The following is a 24919-nucleotide window of genomic DNA, read 5'->3' on the forward strand; positions in this document are numbered from 1 at the left end:
TGGCATGTAGATGTGAAGACGACAAGGAAGTAGTCGGAGATTTCCTTAGTTTGAGTAGAAATGGCTTTTGATCTACTGCAGCGTCGCAAGTAGAGCTGAAATTCAAACCTGTCAACTGGACCAAAAGTTGTAGGAATGAAGACTTTTCGCTGCTCATCTTCAGTTCTGGACGGCTGGGATGAGCAGAGAAACGTCTTTACTCCTGCAACTTTTTGTCCAGTTGACAGATTTGTAATGTTCCTTTGACTTTGGCTCATACACCGACATCTAAATCTGATATAGAACACATTTTATAACACGCTAGAACCTTTTCCATTCGCCTTGGAACATGATTCTTCAGGTAAAATCACGTGACAACCATTCAGATTCAGTATTCACACAATGGACGCTTTAACTGTGAGGATGAGTGGGATGAAGTGTGTGAAAACCTGAGCTATTTTGCATTTATCCATTAGGCGAATCACGTAAAATAAGCCTTATATCAGCAGTTAAGTCTCATCTGAGTGAACCGCCCTGCTCCCAATACATGAAACATCACTGCAATTGAAGAACAACTCAATATTCACGGGTTATCGCCTATAAAACATGAGCATTTTTATTGTTTTTAAATGTTAATAGCTGCGGAAACTGCGCTGCAACCCATGGGTATCATTTTAAACGGTCTGATCTGTCTCTGAGTAAGTAAATGATTCTTATGAGGACATATTTTGCAGGTTTTATTGTGTCCTAAACCCTCTGTGCTCATCATTATGTCACTGCGCTGCTCCTCATCACCAGCAGAGGGCGCGATGTGTTTCTTAATGAATTTGCTGCAAGGTCAGAGATAAAAATCAAACGCACTGTGTGGTTTAAATAATAAAAATACTTTTGCCAACTCAGTCGAGGCCAGAAATAATGGGAATCTTCAAATCTTTGGCTAAAATGTCGAGTTAAAAGCCCCAAAACCCTGTGGCGCATTAAAATGAAGCGTAAAGTCTGATTTATACTGGTCCTTTCAGGTCACAAACTGCTCTAAATGCAAGACTACAACAGAAAGCTCGAGTTGGATGTGATTATTTATGTCTGAACTCCTCTAGGACCATCACAGGACGCGCACGTGTGTGTAATGATGATGCACAGGCTCCACGCGGCTGTGCGTAAAAAGGCCTCGGGGTCGTTTAAATCCAATGTCCAATCAGGATTCTCTGCGTTTAGGCTTTGCATCCAAAACGCCACAGAGCAGAGGCGTGTGGAGCGGGTTGTTTGGCTTGGATAAACACTTATATCATAGAATAACTGAGGCAGAAGCTGAGGACGTGTCTCCACAACTGGGAAAAAAAGCAGCTTTGTGTCGAGAGGACGCGCGTAAAGCGGCGTGGACAGCAGCATCCTCACCATCCTCCTCCTCCTGGCGCGTCCACGTCCTTTCCCCTCTCCAGATTCTCTCACACCAGCAGCACTACATCATCAGAGGGGGCAACAAATCACACGCTGCTTTATTCTGATGCGGGCTGATAGTAGACAGCCCACCCCGCGCTCCTCCTCCTCCTCCTCCTCCTCCCCCAAACCCTCCTCCTCCTCCTCGTCCTGCTCTCCCCGCGCGCCTCATAGTAGCGCAGAGAGCATCCTGCCTCCACACAGCTCAAAGACTCAAGCATCCTCCTCATATTCACAGTTTTTCAGCAGTTTTTTACGCAGATTTTGGAGCAGCACGGTGCGTTTTCGTGTCTGTTTTTGCGTCTGTCTGCGCGCGCTCTCCTCCGCGGCTTCTTGACTTGTGGGAATAAGCTGCAGCTGAGGCGACAGCGTGACAATGGTGCAAGGGAGGAAAACCAAACGACGTGTCTTCTCCTGGAGTTTTTGAGACATGGCTTTTGTGTTGAAGCCCCGCGTAAGGACTCCCTGGGCTCGTTTGGATGTGCGCTGCGTTAAAGACCTCGCTGTCAGCTGGTGATGCCCTCTGGACGCGTTGACTCACTGTGTTGGATGTGATTTCTCTTCTCCAGCGCGTCTCTCTTGTGTTTTCAAACTGACTATGCCTCTGAACGCTCTTCCCCGCGGAGGCAGGAGCAGCATGGCCGGGCTGGGTTTGATGGGAGTCGGGGGTTCTGGCCCGGGATCGTTGAGTCCAGCCTCCCTGTCCCGCAGTCTGTCCCGGCTGAGGGAGTACCGCACGCGTACGAGGATCATGCTGGCTCTGGGGGTGTCTCAGATGGTCCTGGGGAGTCTGATCCTGGCTGTGAGCTTCGCAGCGCTGGCTCTCACCACGTCCCCCCGTGTGCGCCACTCGTGTCCCTTCTGGGCTGGATTTTCAGTGAGTACCAAGTCCAAAGTGCACCACATTGTACCGTGACACTGAGATGGATCAGTCCAACATGGCACTGTGTCTGCATCATTAATGATTTGGGGAGTTTTTATCGGCAGGACTGATTTATAAACCCTAAACTCTGGGTCTTTAACCTCTGTGCCATGATTTAAACGTGTTATTTATTTATTTATCTTCATTTACACTTGGACTCTCATCTTTAAAACACAAGACAAGCTGAAAAAACATACAAGTGCATATAAAACATTAAAAACAGGAGCAGGTGTGTGCATAAAAGTTTATTCCCAGTTTATTAAATCCTGATTGTGTCTCCAGTGACTCCAGTTTTGCTTTTCCTTGGAGTTTGTTCCATTTCTGTGGCGCAAAAAAGCTAAAAAACAGCTTTCCCATCTCAGTTTTGGGCAAGTTTGAGGTTTAAAGGACTAAAATCAGACCAGTTTTAACCAATTTCACCCAAAACTAAAATGGAAATAACACACAGCTTCATGAAAAAGAGGTTAACATCTGACATTTGACCTGCTCGGATTCCTCATGATGAAGAGGATTCTCTCAAGTGTCGCGTCCAACCATCCAAAAACCCACTTGTAGCTGTGAGTTTTGGTTATACCCAGACTCAACCTAATTCAATCTGGAGTTAAGAGTTCAGAAGTCGGTCTAAATCTTTGAACCGACCCATTGCCAAACTAAGAATATAACAAAAAACTAAAAGCAAACTCAATCAATGCAACACAAATGGACCAAAAGACCAAATCCCATTAGAACAAACTCAATCCAAAACTGAACCAGGACTAAACTCTAATGGATTAAACGAGAAGTAGAGCTCACGTTCCTCGCCGTGCATTCGATCTATTCTATCGCTGAGGGTCTTTCGTCCTTCTACTCTGCCCCGTCTCCGTCTGAATCGGCTGAACTCGGTGCGTTTGGTCTGTGGCGATTTCTCCATGTGAAAATTTCATGTTTGTTTCGGTAAATATTTATGACCGTGCGTCCCTTGATTTGCTGCCAAAGAGCTGGAGCACGTGGCTGGTCCCATTAATTATAGAGAAGTGGTGGTCTGCTGGAGAAGGGAGAGGGCTACGTGGGATGGATGGCGAGCGGCGAGCGAAGGAGGAGGAGGAGGAGGAGGAACGGCGAGGCATGGAGGGACGGGGCAGAACGGGTTTGACCTGGGACATCTGTGTGGGAGGGGCCTGGACGGTGCAGAGTAGAGGAGTATGGGAGTTTGGGAGTATGATTACAGGCCGCCACATGTAGCAAAACCGCTGAGGTCGAAGGTGAAAGGTCGAAGCGTTTTGTACGTCAGTGAGGCGTTGATGAAGTACTATGGGTTTCTCATCGAATCCGCGTTTCGCCTCGTCTTTTGACACTGTTCCGTTGCGTTTTAAGATGTTTCAGTTGCAGATAATCCTCGCTGAAGTGTCTCCAAGCGTCTTTCTTTCCACGTGGATTCCTCATGTTTTCGTGAATTCTCTCGAGATGCCCCTCCCCCCTCGTCCAAACGCACGCTTCTGTACGAGAAGTGGTCGATCTATAGTGAAACGTGCGCTGAATGAAAGCGTAAGCACCACTCAAGACGTCGAAAAGAATGCAGTAGAATCGTGTAATTAGAGCTCAGAAAATACTTTTACACAGAAGGCAAGTTTGTGTTTGTAGTAACGTCGCAAATAAAGCTCTAAATGATGGATTCATTCTGGTGTTTGTGTTGAGAATTTTGTAGTAAATCCTCAAATTTTGTAGACTTTTTAATAGCGAGGAAACACCTGGGGGCTTTTTACCACTAGAATATAATCGTCAACACAAGATATTAGTGGTAGTTTAATATTATGTTCCTTTTTTTTGTATGATACTTAGTTAATTAGTGTAATTAGTATCTTGTTTTGATGTGTTTTTAATCAGCGCTCGATCCATTTCATCACAAACTCCTCCTGCGTCTCAGCTGGTTATTATTCACAAGCCTTTTTAAAATATTTCTACCCACTCCTGACCTCTTCTAAAAGCTGTTTTTAAAATGTTTTCTGTTAAATGTTTCTTTTTTTCCCAACCATAACATCCTCGGGCAAGGTTATATCAAGTACTTTGTTAGCGACTTTGATTTTGCAGTGATATTACTCTTGTGTATTTGCAGTTTGCCAAACCGAACGTCTTTTGTCTTTACTTGTCCAAATCCCCACAGACCCAATCTCTGCAGACCTGTTTCCAGTTACATTTACGTCCCCCTTTCTCCTTCAGCTCCACAGCTCCACAAAACCATCGATTTATCCTCCTCCTCCTCCTCTTCTCCACCTCTTCTCCACCTCCCACTGCTGCTGGTGTGTGGCAGATGACTCTTAACACTTTCAACCAAACCTGAATAATTCATCTTTCTGTTACCAAATGGTGCACAGCCTGCCCTGTTTAGCTTCGGCGGCTAAACGCACCTCTTTTTTCAGCCCAAACGAACGTCCTTGTCACATAAAGGCGGTGATTAGTCTTAACAATGCGACCGAATGCGCATGAAACACAGTTAGCATCGAGCGCTCGGGTCTCGGGTTTTGCTTCCGGCCGACTGAACTGAAGCGCGGTAATGAGCGGCATGGCAACGCTCCCTGGACCTGTTTCCACCTCTGCGTGTTATTAAATGCGTGTGCGGTCTCAGCGGGACGTCCCAGAGGAGCTACACCTGACGAGCGCCGTTGTGGGAACTTAATCGGGGTCAGAGCGAGGAGAAGGCGTAAGATTAATATTGTACAAAGAGAAGAGCAGGAGGCGGCAGATCGTTGAAATATGGAGAAAACTGTCAATGTTGTTTTGGTAATATGCACATTTTTAGTATTGGGTTTATTGTTTATTTCATTTATTTATTTATTTCGAGCTCATGTTTCAGGTGCACTTCAAGAACATTTCGCAAATTAGTCCGTATATAAGCTCGAAAAGGAATGAGTAGAAAAAAATGTATTTAGTTTATAATAAAAATGCCAGAAAAAGAGCTGATTAAAATAAAATTGCGTCGTAAACTTTCAAATAAGGGCATAAAGTGATAAATGTACATGTTTAGCACACGCTAGACTGACATTTTATCATTTGAACATCTGTATTATTATCAAGATACAAAGAAATATCAAGATTTCAAGAGTAAAGATAGAAAGTAAATGAAGTTGTAAAGATAGAAAGTAAATTAAGCATGTTCCTCAGAATGGTTTGCACGTTTACTTCTGCTAATTCAAGATCTAAAAGGTGGGAAGTTTATCTTAACTCGATGAATCCTGGCATTGTCGTCTTGGAATATGCCCAAAAATCCGCTGATGGAATAACCTGGACCGGACCAACTGCAGCAAAACCAGTTGATTTCCTGAGTTAAATCCAGGTGGCGACTTTTTTTTTGGCCAGGCAGTTTATAAATGTACAAAGCTAACCTGCTAGCCGCCACGTTCTGCAAAGGAAGTGATGATGGACGCGCTTCCGGCTCCGTCGACTCTGGCTCCGATTCACTATTTTGTATTCTACCCTATCTCTCTGAACATTAATAACAGACTCCTGCCACATTAACAACAAGTTTCAACGGCGTTAGCGTCAACATCCTCGCTCCAGATTGGCTCTTCGGCTCCACATTCCCTCCTGTGACCGCTAGCCTCGATTAGCTTCATTCGACTGGAGCTGAACGCTGTGGGTGACGTCAAAACCGCTTAGTTTGTTTGTTTCGCTTATGTAAAACACGTGTCAAACTCAAGGCCTGGGGGCGAAATGCAGCCCGCCGTGTCATTTTATGTGGCCGCGACAAGGTAAATTAAAATCTATGACTGTCTTAAAATGTCAGATTATCAAGAAATGTGCAGTTAAACAGTCATTTTTTTATTTTTTATTTTTTTTTTTACATCTTTTCAAATTTGAGGACACCCTTTTTGCTGATGTGAGTTTGAAACGCCTGATGTAAAAGGTCATAAAAGTTACTACATTTCCAACGGGATGAGATTATCCTGAAAGATAATTGTTCATTTATAAATAACACGGCGTGTACAGAGCTAACGCAGTAGATTTATGACTTTACGCACGCACAAAGCAACAATAAAACCGGTATAAACAAGTTCACTCTGCAGAAAAAGTGTAAGCTCGGATAAAGGTCGTAACAAAAGCCGATATAAAAGGCCCAAACGCGCCTTTTAAATGGTCTGTACCTTCGTCAAGACCACGCACGCAGAGTTTCCGTTTTTCCCTTTACAAACTTTTACATCCCCTCGCTTTCATTTTTAATAAAGAAAAGCCTTCGCCGCAAGATCAGTCTGCCGCTTTCTATAAAACCGTTTTGTCTGTACTTGAACAACTAATGCGGAAACTTTCCAACGACCTGAAAACATCCAATTCACTTCGCTCTTCCGCCATAATGCACCGCGCTTTCCCGTAACCTCCTTTCGATACCTCCCACCCACCTTCCTCAAAAAATCTCCAAAATCTTCCTCCTCCTCCTCGTAATCACCCCACAACCTGCTTTTTCCCCGCCGCAGTCACTTCCCGTTTGTGTACCGACTGTGACAAACGGTGACGCGCCGCATTGTACCCCCGGCTCGCGGTTGTCGGCCGGTTGTGAATCTTATCGACGGCGGCCTGCGTTCGGACCGATAAGCGCGTCGCCGTGGTCCGCTAGAGCCAAAAGGTTTCGCTGTCGCCGTCCGGTCCCGACAAGCGAGTGACAAATTAGCCTCCGCTTCTCGTCCGCGTGGATTTAAACGGGCGCTATTCCAAGGATCCTTCCCCGGCGCCCTCTCCTCTCCCCTCGCTGTCACGCAAGATTAAATACGGGAATATGCAAATGCGTCTTGAGGAGTTATTGCTGCATAATTTACAAATTCCAAACAGATTATTGCTGTCGCTAAGTGTGATATCTCTGTTTTTATGACACTGGCCCTAATCCTCTCTCATCATCCGTCTGCCACAAAAGACTTAAAGCTGAGATGGATCGGGTTCGCCGCCGTCCGCCGGGTTGATCAAATGGCGTTGGGCACATTTTAGTGAGATTTACAGAGTACGTGGTCGGCTGCGGTGATACTTTTAAGTCTTTTATTTTGTTCGGAGACAGATTGTTTAGTGCTTATGGGATAAAAAAGAAAAAAGAGAAAAGGGGGAGTAGATTATGACGGTTCGGCGTGTGGGCTGTCGGCTTTGATGTGCGTCTGTCTGTGACTTTTGTGAAGCGAAGTGTGAAATAAATTAACGCGATGTACGTTTCATCTTTAAAAGGCGCACGGTGTAACTTTGCAGGATTGTTCCACGGGACGGCGTTTGTTCTGTTTGTGTCGCCTGAAGAACAGAAACAGGAACAAGGGGCGTTCTGTAGATCTTTACTGTCAGTGATGTAGTAGAGTCTAACGGAGTCTAACAGGGTCTAACAGGGTCTAACAGGGTCTCACAGGGTCTAAAAGAGTCTAAAAGAGTCTAACAGGGTCTAAAAGAGTCTAACAGAGTCTAACTGAGTCTAAAAGAGTCTAACAGAGTCTAACAGAGTCTAACTGAGTCTAAAAGAGTCTAACAGAGTCTAACAGGGTCTAACAGGGTCTAAAAGAGTCTAACAGGGTCTAACAGGGTCCAATAGGGTCTCACAGAGTCTCACAGAGTCTAAAAGACTCTAACAGGGTCTAAAAGAGTCTAACAGGGTCTAACAGAGTCTAACAGGGTCTAAAAGAGTCTAACAGGGTCTAAAAGAGTCTAACAGGGTCTAAAAGAGTCTAACAGGGTCTAAAAGAGTCTAACAGGGTCTAAAAGAGTCTAACAGGGTCTAACAGAGTCTAACAGGGTCTAAGAGAGTCCAACAGAGTCTAACAGGGTCTAACAGGGTCTAAAAGAGTCTAACAGGGTCTAAAAGAGTCTAACAGAGTCTAACAGAGTCTAACAGGGTCTGACAGAGTCTGAAGAAGTTGATCTTGCACCAGTGTTTTATGTCACTCAGTGGGAGTTAATTCTATAAATAAGAAATTTAAAGCACAATTGAACAATGTGATTGTGATAATGTTCTAAAATATCCAAAGTGCGTTTCATTTCATTTATTGGTTTATTAGGACGATTACATTGAGCACAGAGGCCGAGATGTTTGTACCAGACTGTCGCTCATTTCTATCTGTAGACCTGAGAAAATAAACAATATTACATTTATATATTGTCCACACATTAAACTAATTTGTCCTCCGTGACTTTAATTATGTTTTTATTGCTTGAAAAAGTGCATTGAAAAACATTCATTCTTACTGTGAGCAAGCTCGCCTCATCACAGATCTGACCTATACACGTGTTTTCATAGAGATGGAGATGTTTAATGCCTGGCTGTGGAACATTCCAGGCACCTTTGCACCTTTTAAAGTCTAATTCCAGAGGCTAAATGGTCAGAGTGGCAGGATTATATATTTGTGTCTTTGTCTTTGTGTCCTTAACGTTAAATCCTTTTGCGTTACGTTTATACGATCGTTCTTGGCTCGTCTTTACGCCTCGCAGTTTGCATCTGAAAACAACGCACCGGGCTAATCTTTAGAGTTCCTGTTACAAAGAGTTCTTCAGACTGTACGCCGGCGTTTGTAGAGCGGCGTCGCTGTCCCCAGGTTTCAGAGCTCGGGCGTCAGCAGATTTTCGAGCTGAGCTGTTGTTGCCTGCGTTTTTCCCCGTGTTTGTGTTTAAACGGAGCCGACAAAAATGCTTTGTATGAGCTCGCTGCAGAGTCACAGTGAGAGGACAACGAGACGCGCTGCTCAACTGACAAAGACTGGGACGTGAGGTCAGAGGTCGTGACCGTTTGAACCAAGCACAGTTGTGAAAAGCCGTTTCTTCTGTTGTCCGTTTGCTGCAGGAGTGGTTATCTTTCCTGTGTGTACAATGTGGTTGTTGTATCGTGTTTACCCAGAGAAAATAATCACAAAAACGAGACGAATTTGACTTTTCCTGCTTAATTTTAGACGGGTGTTGATGTGTCGAAGCTCAGATGAGACCGCACGGTGATTTCGTTTTGTTTTGCTAGTTTTTTTATCATGAAATTTGCATCGAGACTCAAGTTTTTCCTCAGAAATGTGACTTCGTTCCAGGACTCGGGTGTCTGACCGAGGGGGGTGGGGTAAAGGCCAGTGTTTACCCAGGGAGGAGCCGTTTTACCAAGTCTGTAATGCCCATTTTTCCGGAAACAACATGTAGTGCGGCCCCCACGGAGATGATTTGTACCCAGAGCCCAAAATGTGGCGCTACACCTCCGTCAGTTCTTACGCAGCTCCGTGTGTTTGGGGTTTGGTTGTGGCGCACTATCAGCTCGGTGATAACGGTGATAACTGCTCTGTGGTGACTGTTGTGAGACGCTCCCTGCTTCGTGTTTCAGACCGTGTACTGCCCTCCCGTCCAAAAAAACCTGCAGATTCAAAATAAATGTCACGCCGTCCAACCGGGGATTAGTTTCTTTAACCTCTTAGGACCTGGCGTCACTTATGAGGACGACACATTTTGACTTGTCTGCGCCTCAATGCAAAGTTTTAGAAGAAGAACAGCAACAAGAACAGCAACAATGTTCTGTTTAAAATCTTTTTAAGAGTTTAGAATGTTCAGAATATATATTTTTAAGTAGTTTTTTTCGTCTGCAGCTCTTCACATGAGACACATTGTTCCAAGACGCACAATTGTCGTTTCTCATTTTGTTTTTTACATTCAGGACAAATGTTGCTGTGTTTCAGGTACTTAATAAATAGTTTTTGCAAATCATTATCGAAGTTTTTATCAAAATACAACATATGCGGACATTTGTTTTACGTCACTTTTCTCAAATACTACATGATGTAAAAAGATCATTCTTAGTTTTTCAGGTCCAATAACAAAGAGAAATGAATAAAGCCACGTCACGCAAGAGCTCGGGTCTTTGGAGGTTAAAGAAAACAGCAAAATGACGCCTTAATCGATGTGAAAACGTTCTGTCAATGCACCTACTTCTAACCAGCAAATGTCTACGATTGCACTATTTCATTTACCTGTTTCTCGTCTCTTTTCTCAAAAATCTTATCTGCATTTTTCAACAAACTCACATGTTTGGACCTGATATTCGTCCTCGCTCTCCTGTCGTATCAGTCCCCCGCCCTAAACCTGCACCTTTCCCCCCCGTTCCTCGTCTCTAATCCTAAACGTTGTCTTCTTTATCGTTTGAATTCCCGTACAACAATCGCACATACTTTGATTTGTGCGTTTGCGACCGCTCCCTGATGTTCCGCGCTCTCGCTGAGGGGAGTGCATCACGTCTAATTAAGAGCTTTATTAGGCTTTGAACGTCTCTTGGCAACAGGTCTGAAGGCTTTGGTTACTTTAACACGCGCGGTTCAAGACGAGTTCAGCGCCGAGCCCGTCGTCTGAAGGCTTAGCGTGGAGGTTTGTCGTTGTATTTATAATGAATACAGATTGTGTTGTGATGGTCAGTATCAGTATTCTCCCCGCGACTTGTCATGACTCACACATCAAAGTGAACGCTGCTGTTTTTTGCTTTTAATGCGTCTATTTGGGCTTAATGCAAAACAACCTGGTTATCGCAGAGAGTGTTCGCCGCCGCCGCCACTCGGGATCTGTAATAAGGGAAATGAGAATGTGCAGTGAAATGATGCTAAGGATAATTAACTGTTTAAAAAGGTAGACTGTTGAATTGACTCGACAATGAAGCACGTTTACATCAGTGAAGCAGTGTTTTAACATTTAAAATCATCTGTATCTTTACCAGTTTGTTAGATATGGAAAAAAGCGAATTGATTTTTGCAAAACTACCGCATTTTCCAGACGTTAAGTTGCATTTTTGTTCGTAGTTTGTCCAGAAGTGCGACTTTACCTGTGAAACATGTTATTTATCTTCATTATTATGCATTTTTTTGGCTGGTGCGACTTATACGCTGGAAAATACGGTCACTTTGTTATCAATAATCATGGACTGAAGCCGTTTACAGTCTTGAATGTGGAGAAAATACATTTCCTACATAGCGGCTCAGTTGGTAGAGCGTTGGTGCACTGATCTGAAGGTTCAGCTTAAAAAAAACAACACTGGGAGAGCGTCTGATCCATTGACTCGTAAGTTAATGCGATTCCAGTTTCCACAGATGAATGCTGCTGTTGTTGTGTCCTTGGGCAAGACACTTAACCCTCCTCACCTCTAGAATCTATATGCGCTGGTATGTGAGTGAATGTGTGAGCGTTTCCTTGACGTAAAGCGCTTTGAGTGTCTAGAAGATGCGTTTTCTTCTTCCCACTCCTTTTTGAGCTTATATGAGGATTAATTTGTGAAATGTGCTTTAAGTGAATCTGATCCATGTGCTCAAAATAAAATAAAATAAGATAACGTGACCATTTATCATATTTAGTTGAGACCATGCATGGTTTAAAGGGGCGCTGTGGAACTTTTCTGATGGGGGGTTTGAGACCTGCTTGTCTCTGTGGAGATTACTGTATTTTCCAGACTATAAGTGGCACTTTTTTCATAGTTTGGGACTGCGACTTATTTATTTTAATTTATTTTATTTTAATTTATTTATTCATTTTTATTTATTTTATTTGTATTTATTTATTTTATTTTTATTAATTTATTTTATGTTTTATTTATTTTATTTATTTATTTTATTATTCAAATATCTAATTTCACATCTTCGTTATTGTCACACTGAGAACTGTCTAGGTTTGTACAAGTATCTACTCCTTCTCTACCATTGAACATTTAAATTTTCAACATTATAGTGATTTAAAACACGTCTAAAAAACACTTAACTAAAATGCCCCTAAAAGAAAATGTTATTCTGCTGAGAGTCTCTATCTTCCTCTAGAGCAGGTGGATTTGTTCAGAAGTGATTGGAAGTGATTTATTTATCTGATTAACTGTTAATATCTGACGTTAACAAACCAGACACGTGTTCAGTTCTGTCTGTGCTTCATGGAGCTGAATAAATATAAATGTTACGTTATCGTGATGTACTGATATTCAGCCTCATCCACATTTTATTCTTATCATTATAACTTGACTTTAAAGATAAAATGTCTGTTCTTGGTCACTACTTCCTGTTAGGGTCACTATTTCCTGTTAGCATCACTACTTCCTGTTAGCATCACTACTTCCTGTCCGATTTTATCTCTGTTTTAGCAGAATCTTGCAAAAATGAATAAATACTGTTAATAGATACTGTTGTTCTCTATTTTATTCTTATTTTTATAACTTGACTTTAAAGATAAAATGTCTGTTCTTGGTCACTACTTCCTGTTAGCATCACTACTTCCTATTAGCGTCACTATTTCCTGTTAGTGTCACTACTTCCTGTCCAATTTTATCTCTATGTTTTAGCAGAATCTTGCAAAAATGAATAAATACTGTTAATAGATACTGTTGTTCTCTATTTTATTCTTATTATTATAACTTGACTTTAAAGATAAAATTCCTGTTAGCGTCACTATTTCCTGTTAGCATCACTACTTCCTGTCCAATTTTAGCAGAATCTTGCTCAATTTTATTCTTATTATTATAACTTGACTTTAAAGATAAAACGTCTGTTCTTGGTCTTGGATTTTGTAAAATAAATTTACCCAAAAACGCGACTTAAATGTTTTTTTTCCTCTTGATTATTACGCATTTTTTGGCTGGTGCGACTTATACTCCGGACACCACCGTATATTATTTTGTGTGGAATGTTGTACAGTATTTATTTTTCTCTCATTCACTTTGAGTCTTTCACTGCAGACGTGGATGTACCGGGCGCGTTTCTTCGCTACGTTCGCTCGTCTCAGTTTAGATTAAATGGAGAGTGCGGTGAAGCGGCCGCTCGGACCGTCCCGTCTTTAAATCTCACATTGATTTATCATTAAAACGAACCTCCATCAATCATTACACTGTTGTTTACATCCCATTTTACTGCATCTGTGGGTGGTTTTCGGTCTCGCTCATCCCCGCCGTGACCTCAGATTGACGACGCGGTGATGTCATGTGGTGTCAGCCGCTGTAGCTCCCCGGGGCGCTGTAGTAACTCACCTTCTTCTGGATAATAAGTAAGAAGGCACTTGGACGAGGCCGGCTGATTAAACGGAGCAGGGCGCCCCGGTCTTGAACGCTCCGCCGCTCTTTCCGCCCGGGGGGAGTGTTTTACGCCGCCACTTTCACTAAAGGCCTCGATTCACCGCAGTTCATCGGAAATACACAGGACGACCCCTGACCATCACCTGTGTGTGGTATTTTTGGGCGAGTGGTTTGTGTTTTCTCGCCGCGACGACAATCAATCACATTTTTTCATCTCATACTTTACAAATGAGGCTTCAAAAAAACTCATAACTCTTTTGTTTCTAAATATTTTTCTTTGATTTTTCCAGAGCGTTTAGAACGACTCTTCCCACATTAATCTGAGTAAATCCAGCCCTGAGGAACGAACCCTCATTGTCCAGTGGAACTTTGAGTCACACGGGTCAAACTCGACATTTTAACACCAGAGACGTAAACGCCATTAAAGGAATAATACGTGTTTTTCACAGACAGGGGGCAGTATGTGATCTCCACAGACCTGACTCGTCCTGATTTCTTCCTGTGGGTCGATCTTAAAGAAAAGGTGTTTGTGAATAAACCTCAAACGACTTAATAAACGACTTAAAACGTAACATCGAGGATCAAATAAGAGACATAAGCCTGGAAATGAGGTCATTTTTACTTCCTCTAGTTTAAGTCGTGATAAGTTTAAGCGTAAATGAACAGTTATAACCGTATATATTCCCAAAAATCTCAGAAGGTTCAGTTTATTTATTGCTAAAATTATAGGAACGACTGAAGATTTAAAAGTGTCAGTGACTTTTGGGCCGCCCTGTATTATTGTTTTATAAATATGTTGCACAATATTGTCACAAAATTACAGTTTGTGAACCCAAACTTGTACTGAGACCTTGAATATCTGTGTAATCCCTCAGTAAATACCAAAAATCATCGTTTTGTCCAGTTGACAGATTTAACTTTGGCTTTTCTACACACCCTGAACAGATTTTTCGTCGTTTTTTTGTTCCTTAAAGCGTCTCAACCCAATTTGTGTCCATTTTTTGAGCTAAACGGACTAACCCAGCACAGACATACTATAAAAACCAGCTCTTACAGTCAAAATAAGTCAATTAAAGTGTTTTATTGTCCAAAAAACAGGAACTAGTAAAGCCGTTAGCATGCTAGTTGCTGTTATAGATGCACCACGGAGGACAAAATTCCGCTCTGGTTTTTAAAAGCTGTGAAAACCCGTGAAAAATGGCGATGTTATGATGCTACGACGAAACTTTAAACCACCGCAAAGCTCGTGAAAAATGAACTAGTTGTGTTTTTCATGTTTTTATCACCGTAAAACTGCACAGCATCGTAAATGTTTTTATGTCGATGCAGCCAAATATAAAAAGTCAAGCCAGTCGTACAGTTATTACGGTGGATCTGGAGGATACTGAGGCATGTAAAGTCCGTATAAATGAACCCGCCCGTTATACTGTTATATTATATAGACACTGACTCTATTTAATCCGAGTTATTTCATAGAAGATGCGGAGGGGACAGCTGCTGCGACTGGTCTCGAGACTTGATTGACTCGGGGCCCAATCCACTGATGACATTAGGATAACGCCGGCAGCTTAAGTAAATAACATCGACTGTCTCATTAACACGGCACCTGTCAGAAAGTGGATTATTTCTCAGGCGTCGGGGGCTTTTGTTGCTTAAGCAGACGTCTATCAAACACAAAACTGATGAAAATATACAGGAAAAAACACACAAAATGGGAGCTCTTAGCCCAATTATTTCAAACAGTTGCTTCTAAACTGTCAATTGTGCTTGTAGTAAAGATCTAATACCATTTATTTACCTCAAATCTTCTCCAATATGGCATTAAACGTATTTATCTCCATGGAAACAACAAAGCGACAGGTCGTTTCTGCAGAGATGAGCCCGTTCAATGTGGAAATCCATGTTTTGCTTTGTTTTTTAAGTATTTTTTCGCTATAAACCTTCTCGTCTTCCCTCCTTTACACATATTTCCCCATAATAATGAACTTATAATGGATCTGTCCTTATTTCTACACTTTATGATCTACAAAACGCACCTTCCTCTGTGTTTTTATGTTCAAATATGTGACGTTTGTGCTTTGAATCACGCTCGTTTGTCTGAGACTGTTGTGGGGGTTTTATTGCAGATATTTGCTGACCCTGGAGAGCTGCTTTATAAAAGGCACAATTGTCTTTGTGCAGAGTGAAATATTTCTTTCTCTTTGCGTTTTCATTTGCATATCTCCCCGTCCGCTCGGCGCGTTTCTGACCCTGAGGACGAGACAGACAGAATCCTGATCCTGCGAGTTTTTGTCAACAGTTCTGACCTGGTTTGACCCACACACTGGACTGAAACGGGTTTGTTTTTTACGACGACATGCGTGTTAAGAGGCTGCTGGTGCCGTGACTTTCAAAATCTGTTTCATATTTAGTTTCGAGGTGGACAATATTTCATTCAACATGTTATAAAAGGTAAAATTCGGAGTATTTCAAGTATATTATTCAGAAGAAAACTGTCAAAAAGCTGCGAAAAAGAACAGAAACTTGAAATGTGAGCTTCCAAACCAACAATTATTCTGCACTTTTGTCTGATTATATTCCCTCTCCATTAACTTATTGTGCAATACTTCAACCAAGACGTTTAAAGGTCAGTATTATCCAATTTCAGACATGTGAATTTTTGCTATTAAAGCTCTACCATGCAACTTTTCTCCTGCTTATGTCCATAAAGACGTTGCCGTTTTCCGTTACTGTATGGCGACTCGTTTCTGCACAGATCTGACCTGTAACGCGGCTTGGCTCCGTGAAAATAGACGCGTTTACTGCCATACTCTGAGAAATCTCCGTGGAAACAAGCAGACGAGCGGAAAAGTTGCGTGATGAACCTTTAATTTACTTTCAAATCAACAGGAAAGACAGGTTCAGACGGTTTTTTTTCACGTCTGAAAGTGACAAATTGTTGCTTTTATGACGTTTTAATGCGTTGTTACAGTGAGTCGGCGTGCTGGAGCTGGCCGTGCGTATTGTCTAGTCGCCGTGACGTTTTTTTTGGGTGTTATCTCTTACCTGTTATTGAGCTGACGCTGCCCGTGTCTCCTCAATGGACGCGCTGTGCTGACTGCAGTCTCCCTTTGTGCTGTGATTAGCCCGGGGTTTGTGCGCCGCTCTGGGCTTTTATGTATGCGGCGGGTGTGGGAGGCCGCGGCGTGCTCTACCTGACTACAGTGCGGATGTAACCGAGCTGAACGGGGCTCTTCAATGGCGACGGGAAATGCTTCTTTAGTGTCGCAGGTTTTTATACGGAAGGTAAACGATCAGAACTAGTCACTCGTTCACACAAATGCAGAAACAGGGCGGGATTTGAACCTCCAACCTTCAGATCAGTGCAAAAACGCTCTACCAACCGAGCCGCTGTCCCCCAGAATAACCTGCAGTATGTTTATTGTGGGGGTTATGTTCTAAAACTAACCCGCAACAGGCGAAATCCGCACTATCAGCTTTATTTTTTGCAATTATTCTCTATGTTTTTTTGTCTGTAAAACCCCCTCACCACACACTTTATACACTTTTCTCACATTTTTCTCTCGTTTAAACACTCTCAACGTTCAAACCTTCGTAGGCGTCTTTGTCAGTGCAGATCGTTTCATCGACATTATAGTTTTTGTGCTTTTTTGCGCTAAAAAATACGATATAGCGAAGGTCGACCGTCATCCAAGAGTTTCAAAAAGAGGCACGAGACTGAAGTTTAAACGCGGGACAAGTTTATTTTCGTTTATTTACCATCGCGACAGAACCTGGAGACACTCACCATCCCTGTGATAGTCCATTCCAGTGCGGTCCAGTCCGGTTACGCTTCTACTGTAGGGAGTATTATACCTCTGATGACATTTTCCAAGATAACGAGGGCTGAGCTGACAATGTGCTCCGATATTTCATCAATAAACGTCATAACTCTTTTATTTTATTCACTAGAACACATGTGTCAAACTCGAGGCCCGGGGGCCAAATGCGGCCCGCCACGTCATTTTATGTGGCCCGCGAGAAGGTAAATTAAAAGGCATGACTGTCATTTTAAATATAAGTCTATGCTGCTTTAATGTTTGCATCGACAATAAACTCATGAGATTTTCCCAACAAGTGACACTGAGAAATATTTGCAAATAATCATCCCAAATTGTTCAGGAAGAGGAAAATTGTGGGCGTGGAAGGAAGTTTCAAGAAAGACGCTAAAGGTGAATACAAGTTTGTGGTTTAAGGAGAAAATCTGTCTGTTTTTTGTGTTATGAGGCGCGGTCGGTACAACCTACGTCGACATTTTGACACCAAACACGGAGCTAAGTATGAAAAAGTGAGTCTGCGAGAAAAACAACAAATTGTCCAATAATTAAAAGGATAAAAAAGTCTGTTTTTGAACAAGTGCTGAAGGCTCTGACCAGATCCACACTTTTAAAAATGTCAGTTTATCAGGAAATTCAGATACACAGATACGTAATAAATACAGAAACAGTTATTTAACAAGTTTAAAATGAGTTACATTTATTTTACGTGACATTTCTTTACATTTAGTGACATTTACGCTGCCGCACAGTCACATCTGGCCCCTGATGGCGGCCATTTTGCTGATGTGGCCCTCGGTGAAAATGAGTTTGACGCTTCTGCACTAGAACAATAAAAAAACGATAACATCTTCATGGAGCAAATGGCAGACAATCGAGCAGGAAAGTTACATAGACCAGCTTTAATAATGAGTCTGTGTCATGTAGATTAGCTCTTTTATAGATCACACACGTCTCTTTATTCTACATTTATTACACATTACCTGCTGTTTCGTTCGTCCTTTCATTACTCACTTTGCGCTCGAAGCTTCTCTCATTTTCCGGTATAATCCATAACAAGCTGTGTGTGAATTAATTAATCCTGGGGGTATTTTCTGTAACCCGGAGGTCAGGCCTGTAACAACAGCTAAAAGGTCACTTATCAGGGAGTGTATTCGCCATTAGTGTGATCCGAACGGCTCGGCTCGTCGCTCCGGACTCATCGGATTTGTCACTTTCAGGTTCAGGCCGTCTCCGAGTCGCTCGTCTGTGACAATCAGAGACACACGTACGGCCATTTGTATTCGCCAACTCGTTATTTTATTTAGAGGAAAAGGGTTTATACGGACAACGGCAGAAAGGAGACGTCCGTGAGGCGGCGGGTTATCGGTATTTTTCATGTTTATATGTTAAAACGCAGATTAAACTCGCGAATCACAAGTTTAATCTGTCGTTTTTGCTGCATAGTTGTTTTTGCGTGAACTTGTGAGGCAGTTTCAGACACATAGACTGACATTATAGTTTTCAGAGCTCTCTTTTTAGTCAACTAATGTGGGGTTTTTTTAGCCGATGACAGACCTAACCTCTGACAAATGAAACAATGTTGAGATAAATACTTTTAAAATGACCAAAACTGAACCTTCTGAGATTTTTGGCGATATATACGGTTATAATTATTCACTTACACTTTAACTTATCACGACTTAAACTAGAGGAAGTAAAAATAAAGTTCTTTAAGTGTCCACCATTTTGTGTTTGTCCCTGAACAGCCCGATCCCACACACTTTGCGTCACATTTAAATCATTTCCGGCGTATTTCTCTTATTTGATCCTCGATATCACGTTTTAAGTCGTTTATTAAGTCGTCTGAGGTTTATTCACAAACACCTTTTCTTTAAGATCGACCCACAGGAAGAAATCGGGACGAGTCAGGTCTGTGGAGATCACATACTGCCCCCTGTCTGTGAAAAACACGTATTATTCCTTTAATGGCGTTTACGTTCGGGGCGTCTCTGGTGTTAAAATGTCGAGTTTGACCCGTGTGACTCAAAGTTCCACTGGACAATGAGGGTTCGTTCCTCGGGGCTGGATTTACTCAGATTAATGTGGGAAGAGTCGTTCTAAATGCTCTGAAAAAAGAAAAGAAAAATATTTAGAAACAAAAGAGTTATGAGTTTTTTTCCAACTGTCAGTGATGAAATATAAGTTATTACAAAAACTGCGTGTTTCTTCTTCATTGGTTTCATTTTGTTTGTTTTCCTTGTTAACAGGCCTCATTTTATGTTTTGTTTTATTGTTTTTTACTGTTCTTTTTAGTGCTATAATCAAATTACTTCATCTTACGACCCCTGTAGTGGACAACGGCCGATCTAATTACGTGTACGGAGCGACGCGCTGTTTTCTGATGCTCTGCTCGTTTGGGAATTTCCGAATCGCTTTAGCTGCGGTGTAGAATATTGTTGCATAATGATAGAAATAAATAGATGGCTAAATATAAAATGGCACGTCCTGCTGGTTGTGTGGGACCGTGATGCATGATGGGACGTCAGTGGGTGTTGGCGTCCCCGCTGTCCGTACGTCCTGACACTCGGACGCTCCAGCACGCGCCGCAGTGAGTGGTTTTTTTTGGCGCCTTCTGCTCTTAATGGACTCGATTCCCCCGGCGACCGTCCCGGAGGAGAACGGGCCGTTTCAGGTGAAGCCGTGGACGCGCACAGACCCGAGATTGAATTTAAGAAGCAATAACAAAGTCGCGTACAAGTCTGGCGTAAAAAAAACTGATCTGCTGCCTCGCCAGTCGGTTCGGTGGAAAAGAAGACGCTGTAAAATATCATAAAGTACGCTCGATAACTGAGAATCTGCACGCCACCTGCTCGTCTCCATGGAGATGTTATTGTTTTACCTGGAATGTCCCGCAGTTTGCATTTATTCAATTACAATTCAGTGTTTTTATTCTTCAAAAATACATGACCTGGAGCATCACCTGTGTCTGAATGTGTCCGTTTAAATCGATATATCTCATGTTATTGTGGAATATTTCAGGCAAAGCAATAGCATCTCCATGGAAACAGGCGTGTGGCATTAGTAAAGCTGCACGGTGCTCCTCTTAAGTGTATTTTTGCAGCTCAGTTTTTTTATATTTTTCTGTAAAAACTTGTTTCCAGGGACAACCAAATGTCTATTTTAACATCTGTGGCTCCTTGTTACTGTCCCAATCTGCAGTAAAATAAAATAGTTTTACTGTGTTTCCTGGACTATAAGTTGCTCCTGAGTATAAGTCGCACCAGCCAAAAAATGTATAATAATGAAGAGGAAAAAAATACATATACTGAACAATAAGTCGCACTTTTTTGGGGAAATTTATTTTACAAAATCCCAGACCAAGAACAGACATTTTATCTTTAAAGTCAAGTTATAATAATAAGAATAAAACTGAGCGAGATTCTGCTAAAACAGAGATAAAATTGGACAGGAAGTAGTGATGCTAACAGGAAGTAGTGATGCTAACATGAAATAGTGATGCTAACAGGAAGTAGTGATGCTAACAGGTAGTAGTGACCAAGAATAGACATTTTATCTTTAAAGACAAGTTATAAAAATAAGAATAAAATAGAGAAGAACAGGATTTATTAACAGTATGTATTAATTTTTGCAAGATTCTGCTAAAACAGATAAAATTGGACAGGAAGTAGTGATGCTAATAGGAAGTAGTGACCGAGAACAGACATTTTATCTTTAAAGACAAGTTGTAATAATAAGAATAAAATAGAGAACAACAAGTTCACTCTGGATCTCACCCCAAATCAATAAATCCATTGAGTTCAGATGTTTTTTTAAATTACAATAATGGGAAAAATGGGGGGAAAAGAAAGGAAGAAGATAAGAAGAAAGGGAGAAAGGAAAAGAGTCTCACGCAGGTAAACTGGACTCAAACGCAACACAAAGCGAGCAGTCAAAAGGTTTTAGAAACTACAACAGAAAGTGTCATTTTAACACTTAAATCAGGCAAATAAACAACTGAAAAACAAACAAAATCAACAAAAATCTCATCCAACACCGGGAATTCAAAAAGGGGAAACAGGCCGGAGAAATAAACTCAGGAACAGGAATAAATGCACGTTCAGGATTTCAGAAATGCAACAGGGTATTTCAGACATAAGACTTGATCGTTGCTTTTGACGGTTCAACAATCGAGCAAGAACTGACAGAACAGAAGCCGTTTATATAGATTTAACAAAACGAGAGGCAACAAAAGAAGGACCGGAACAGGCTGAAAAACGGAGCTGGACTGAGGGAAAAAAACATGCAGAAGTGTGACAAAGAGGAAAAAAGAAGGAAGAAAGGAAAGTAAGGACAAAAAGGGAAGAAAGGAAAAGGAAAAAATGAATAAAAGAGAATGAGACTCAAACCTGAAACTGAATGTCAGAACTCGTTATAACTTCATAACTTTACTCACTCATTCATTTATTTTACCTGATCAATAATAAAACATTAGCCGCCCCAAACTCTGATCATTATTTTATTTCTGTTTCTTGTCCTTTGTTTGCACCAGTTTTATCATTTTCTTGTCTGTTTCTTTGTCTCCTTTGCATGTTTCTTTCTCTTGTCACGTCCTGTTGTGTTTTGTACTGTACTGTTTTGTTGTTTTTTTCATGAATAAAATACAAAATAAATTGCCATAATGTTGAATTTTAAATGTTCAACAATACGGGGGGTAGTAAATACTCGTGCACAAACCTTAAAGCGCCCACGAAGACGAAGAACAAAGTTGTGAAATGACATATTTTAACAATTTCACATATAAGTCGCACCCGAAACTGTGAAAAAAGTCCAGAAAATATAGTATCCCAACTGGTTTTGTCTGTAATTGATGCGTGTGTTTTTGTTTTGTTGCATATTTGTAAGTGTTTTTTTGGTTGGTTAATGCAAAATATACTTTAATCCTACTCAAAACGCACGTACTTTCAAAAAAACAACGTAAAGCCCGTCCATATTTCTCTTTTATTGTGTCGATTTTCATGGCGTATCATCTATTGTTCAACACATCAGTCAGAAACTCAGGAATAAAAGAGAAATGGCGTGATTGGGAGGCACAAAGGCGTTCCGTTGGAGGTGGTTCGGGGGTTGTTACCAGGTCAGGAGATGGTTTGATTGACTGAGTGGAGACAGTTGGACTTGGCGCCATGGAAACAGCGCAGAGGATTCTTATGTCACATTCGATCGCCGCAGGAGATTTAAAGCAATCACAAAGTTCAGACGCAGACGAAGCAATCAAAGTTTAGTTATTAATGATGTTTAATAAGACGAGGTTATTATGACATGAGACAAACATCGCACGAATCAAGGACTGAACGAGAACTAAACCAGGACTGAACCAGGACTGAACCAGGACTAAAGCAGGACTGAACCAGGACTGAACCAGGACTGAACCAGGACTAAACTAGAACTAAACCAGATCTGAACCAGGACTGAACCAGGACTGAACCAGGACTGAACCAGGACTGAACCAGGACTAAACCAGCACGGAACCAGGACTGAACCAGGACTAAACTAGAACTAAACCAGATCTGAACCAGGACTGAACCAGGACTGAACCAGCACTGAACCAGGACTAAACCAGGACTGAACCAGGACTGAACCAGGACTGAACCAGCACTGAACCAGGACTAAACCAGGACTGAACCAGGACTAAACCAGGACTGAACCAGCACTGGACCAGGGCTAAATCAGGACTGAACCAGGACTGAACCAGGACTGAACCAGGACTGAACCAGGACTAAACCAGGACTGAACCAGGACTAAACCAGGACTGAACCAGGATTAAACCTGGTCTAAAAGAGGACTAAACCAGATCTGAACCTGAACCAGGACTGAACCAGGAGTAAACCAGGACTACCAAGTTAAGAAACCAAGTCGCACTTTTTGGGGAAATTTATTTTACAAAATCCCAGACCAAGAACAGACATTTTATCTTTAAAGTCAAGTTATAATAATAAGAATAAAACTGAGCGAGATTCTGCTAAAACAGAGATAAAATTGGACAGGAAGTAGTGATGCTAACAGGAAGTAGTGATGCTAACAGGAAATAGTGATGCTAACAGGAAGTAGTGACCAAGAACAGACATTTTATCTTTAAAGACAAGTTATAATAATAAGAATAAAATAGAGAACAACAGGATCTATTAACAGTATTTATTCATTTTTGTGAGATTCTGCTAAAACAGAGATAAAATTGGACAGGAAGTAGTGATGCTAACAGGAAGTAGTGATGCTAACAGGAAGTAGTGACGCTAACAGGAAGTAGTGAAAGTAAAAAAGTAAAAGCGAAATGCTGCACGTTGCTTTCCGACACCTGCTTGCGTCTGTTTTCCACGTATGTTCCACTGTAAAGCATTAAAGCGTTGATTCAGCTGAGAGTTTAAAAGTTATTTTGCACTTTTGTCTGGCCTTCACTGCCACAACAACACGTGAAGCTCTGCGCTGAAAAAGTGATTTACTCCGGCGTAAATGTGAAAACACTACACTGTTCTCAGCTTTGATTAAGACCCGGTCTCTATGGAAACGCCAGCTCGTCTCCAGGTGAGCGTCGTTTGCAGGAGGCTCTTTGTGACTCGCAGAGACATGCCACAAATATAAAGTGCAGTTATGTGTGATGTTAGTGTGTGCTGCATGTTCAGTTTTCTAATCTTAACTTCTCTTCTAAGAACTTGTACGTGAAAGCTGCACATGCAAAATAGATACGTTATAATGTCATACTGTGGGACATTACAGGTAAAGTGATAATATCTACATGACGACGAGCTGGTGATGTGCTGCCCGACCAGAAAAGTTACGTATTGCACCTTTAAAGAGTCTAGAATAACACGGCGTCCAAACCAGGATGGAAAAATAATCAGAACTCAGAAAAATAATCAGAACTCAGAAAAAAAGTGTGTCAAACCAGGACTGAACCAGGACTAAACCAGATCTGAACCAGGACTGAACCAGGGCTGAACCAGGACTGAACCAGGACTAAACCAGGACTAAACCAGGACTTAACCAGGACTTAACTAAGCTGTCCATTTCCAGGAGCTGGTGAGATTAGAGTGACTCATGCATGTTTGAATAATCTTTAACCGCTTAATTTCATGACGTCATACTGCCAATCAACCCCCGCCTTCTCCGCCACCAGCGCACGCCCACTGTGACGTACACGCCCACTGTGACGTACACGCCCACTGTGACGTACACGCCCACTGTGACGTACACGCCCACTGTGACGTACACGCCCACTGTGACGTACACGCCCACTGTGATGTACACAGCTCTGTGTTGTAATGATGTTTATGGAGGTGTCGCTCTAACGCAGAAGTGAGCAGACTTGTGATCTTTAGGAAGTCGTTTTAGATGAATATTGTGATTAAAATGTGCAAATTATAACTTACTGATCCGCAGACGTCAGAGATGATAAATATAGAGACAAGCACAGTAGGTTTTCTTTAATCAGTTTGTTTCTTGGACTAAACTCGTTCTAAAATAATCTGGTACAAAAACAGAAATACTGAATTAAACACACAAATGCCAGTCGCACAACAATTTAACCACAGCTTTGCATTAAGCACTGGCAAAATATTGAAGAATCAAAGAATTATCTGCTCAGAGTGAGTCACTGGGGCTCGTCACACTTAAATCAAGTTGTGCAGAGACACGTATGTGAAAGAGACGGCACTTCAGAGAGAGCAGAGCCGAGGACTGCAGCAGATTTAACAAGACACGTTTGGGCTCAGCTCAATTACAGCTGCAGTTGTGTGGAGTGCCAAA

At 41.8% G+C, this 24919-nt stretch overlaps 1 protein-coding gene across 1 annotated transcript in view; it reads left to right on the plus strand.

Moving 5' to 3' along the window:
- Window positions 1-1968: 1968 nt before the first annotated feature.
- The window catches only part of fam189a1 (family with sequence similarity 189 member A1), a 126563-nt gene continuing 103612 nt past the window's right edge, over window positions 1969-24919 (plus strand). The window contains exon 1 of the mRNA XM_033987668.2: window positions 1969-2293. Coding sequence (XP_033843559.2) covers window positions 2015-2293 — 279 coding nt within the window. The 5' untranslated portion in view covers window positions 1969-2014. The remainder of the gene's footprint in view (window positions 2294-24919) is intronic.

The sequence above is a fragment of the Periophthalmus magnuspinnatus genome, chromosome 3 (assembly GCF_009829125.3).
Source record: "Periophthalmus magnuspinnatus isolate fPerMag1 chromosome 3, fPerMag1.2.pri, whole genome shotgun sequence".
NCBI lineage: Eukaryota > Metazoa > Chordata > Actinopteri > Gobiiformes > Gobiidae > Periophthalmus > Periophthalmus magnuspinnatus.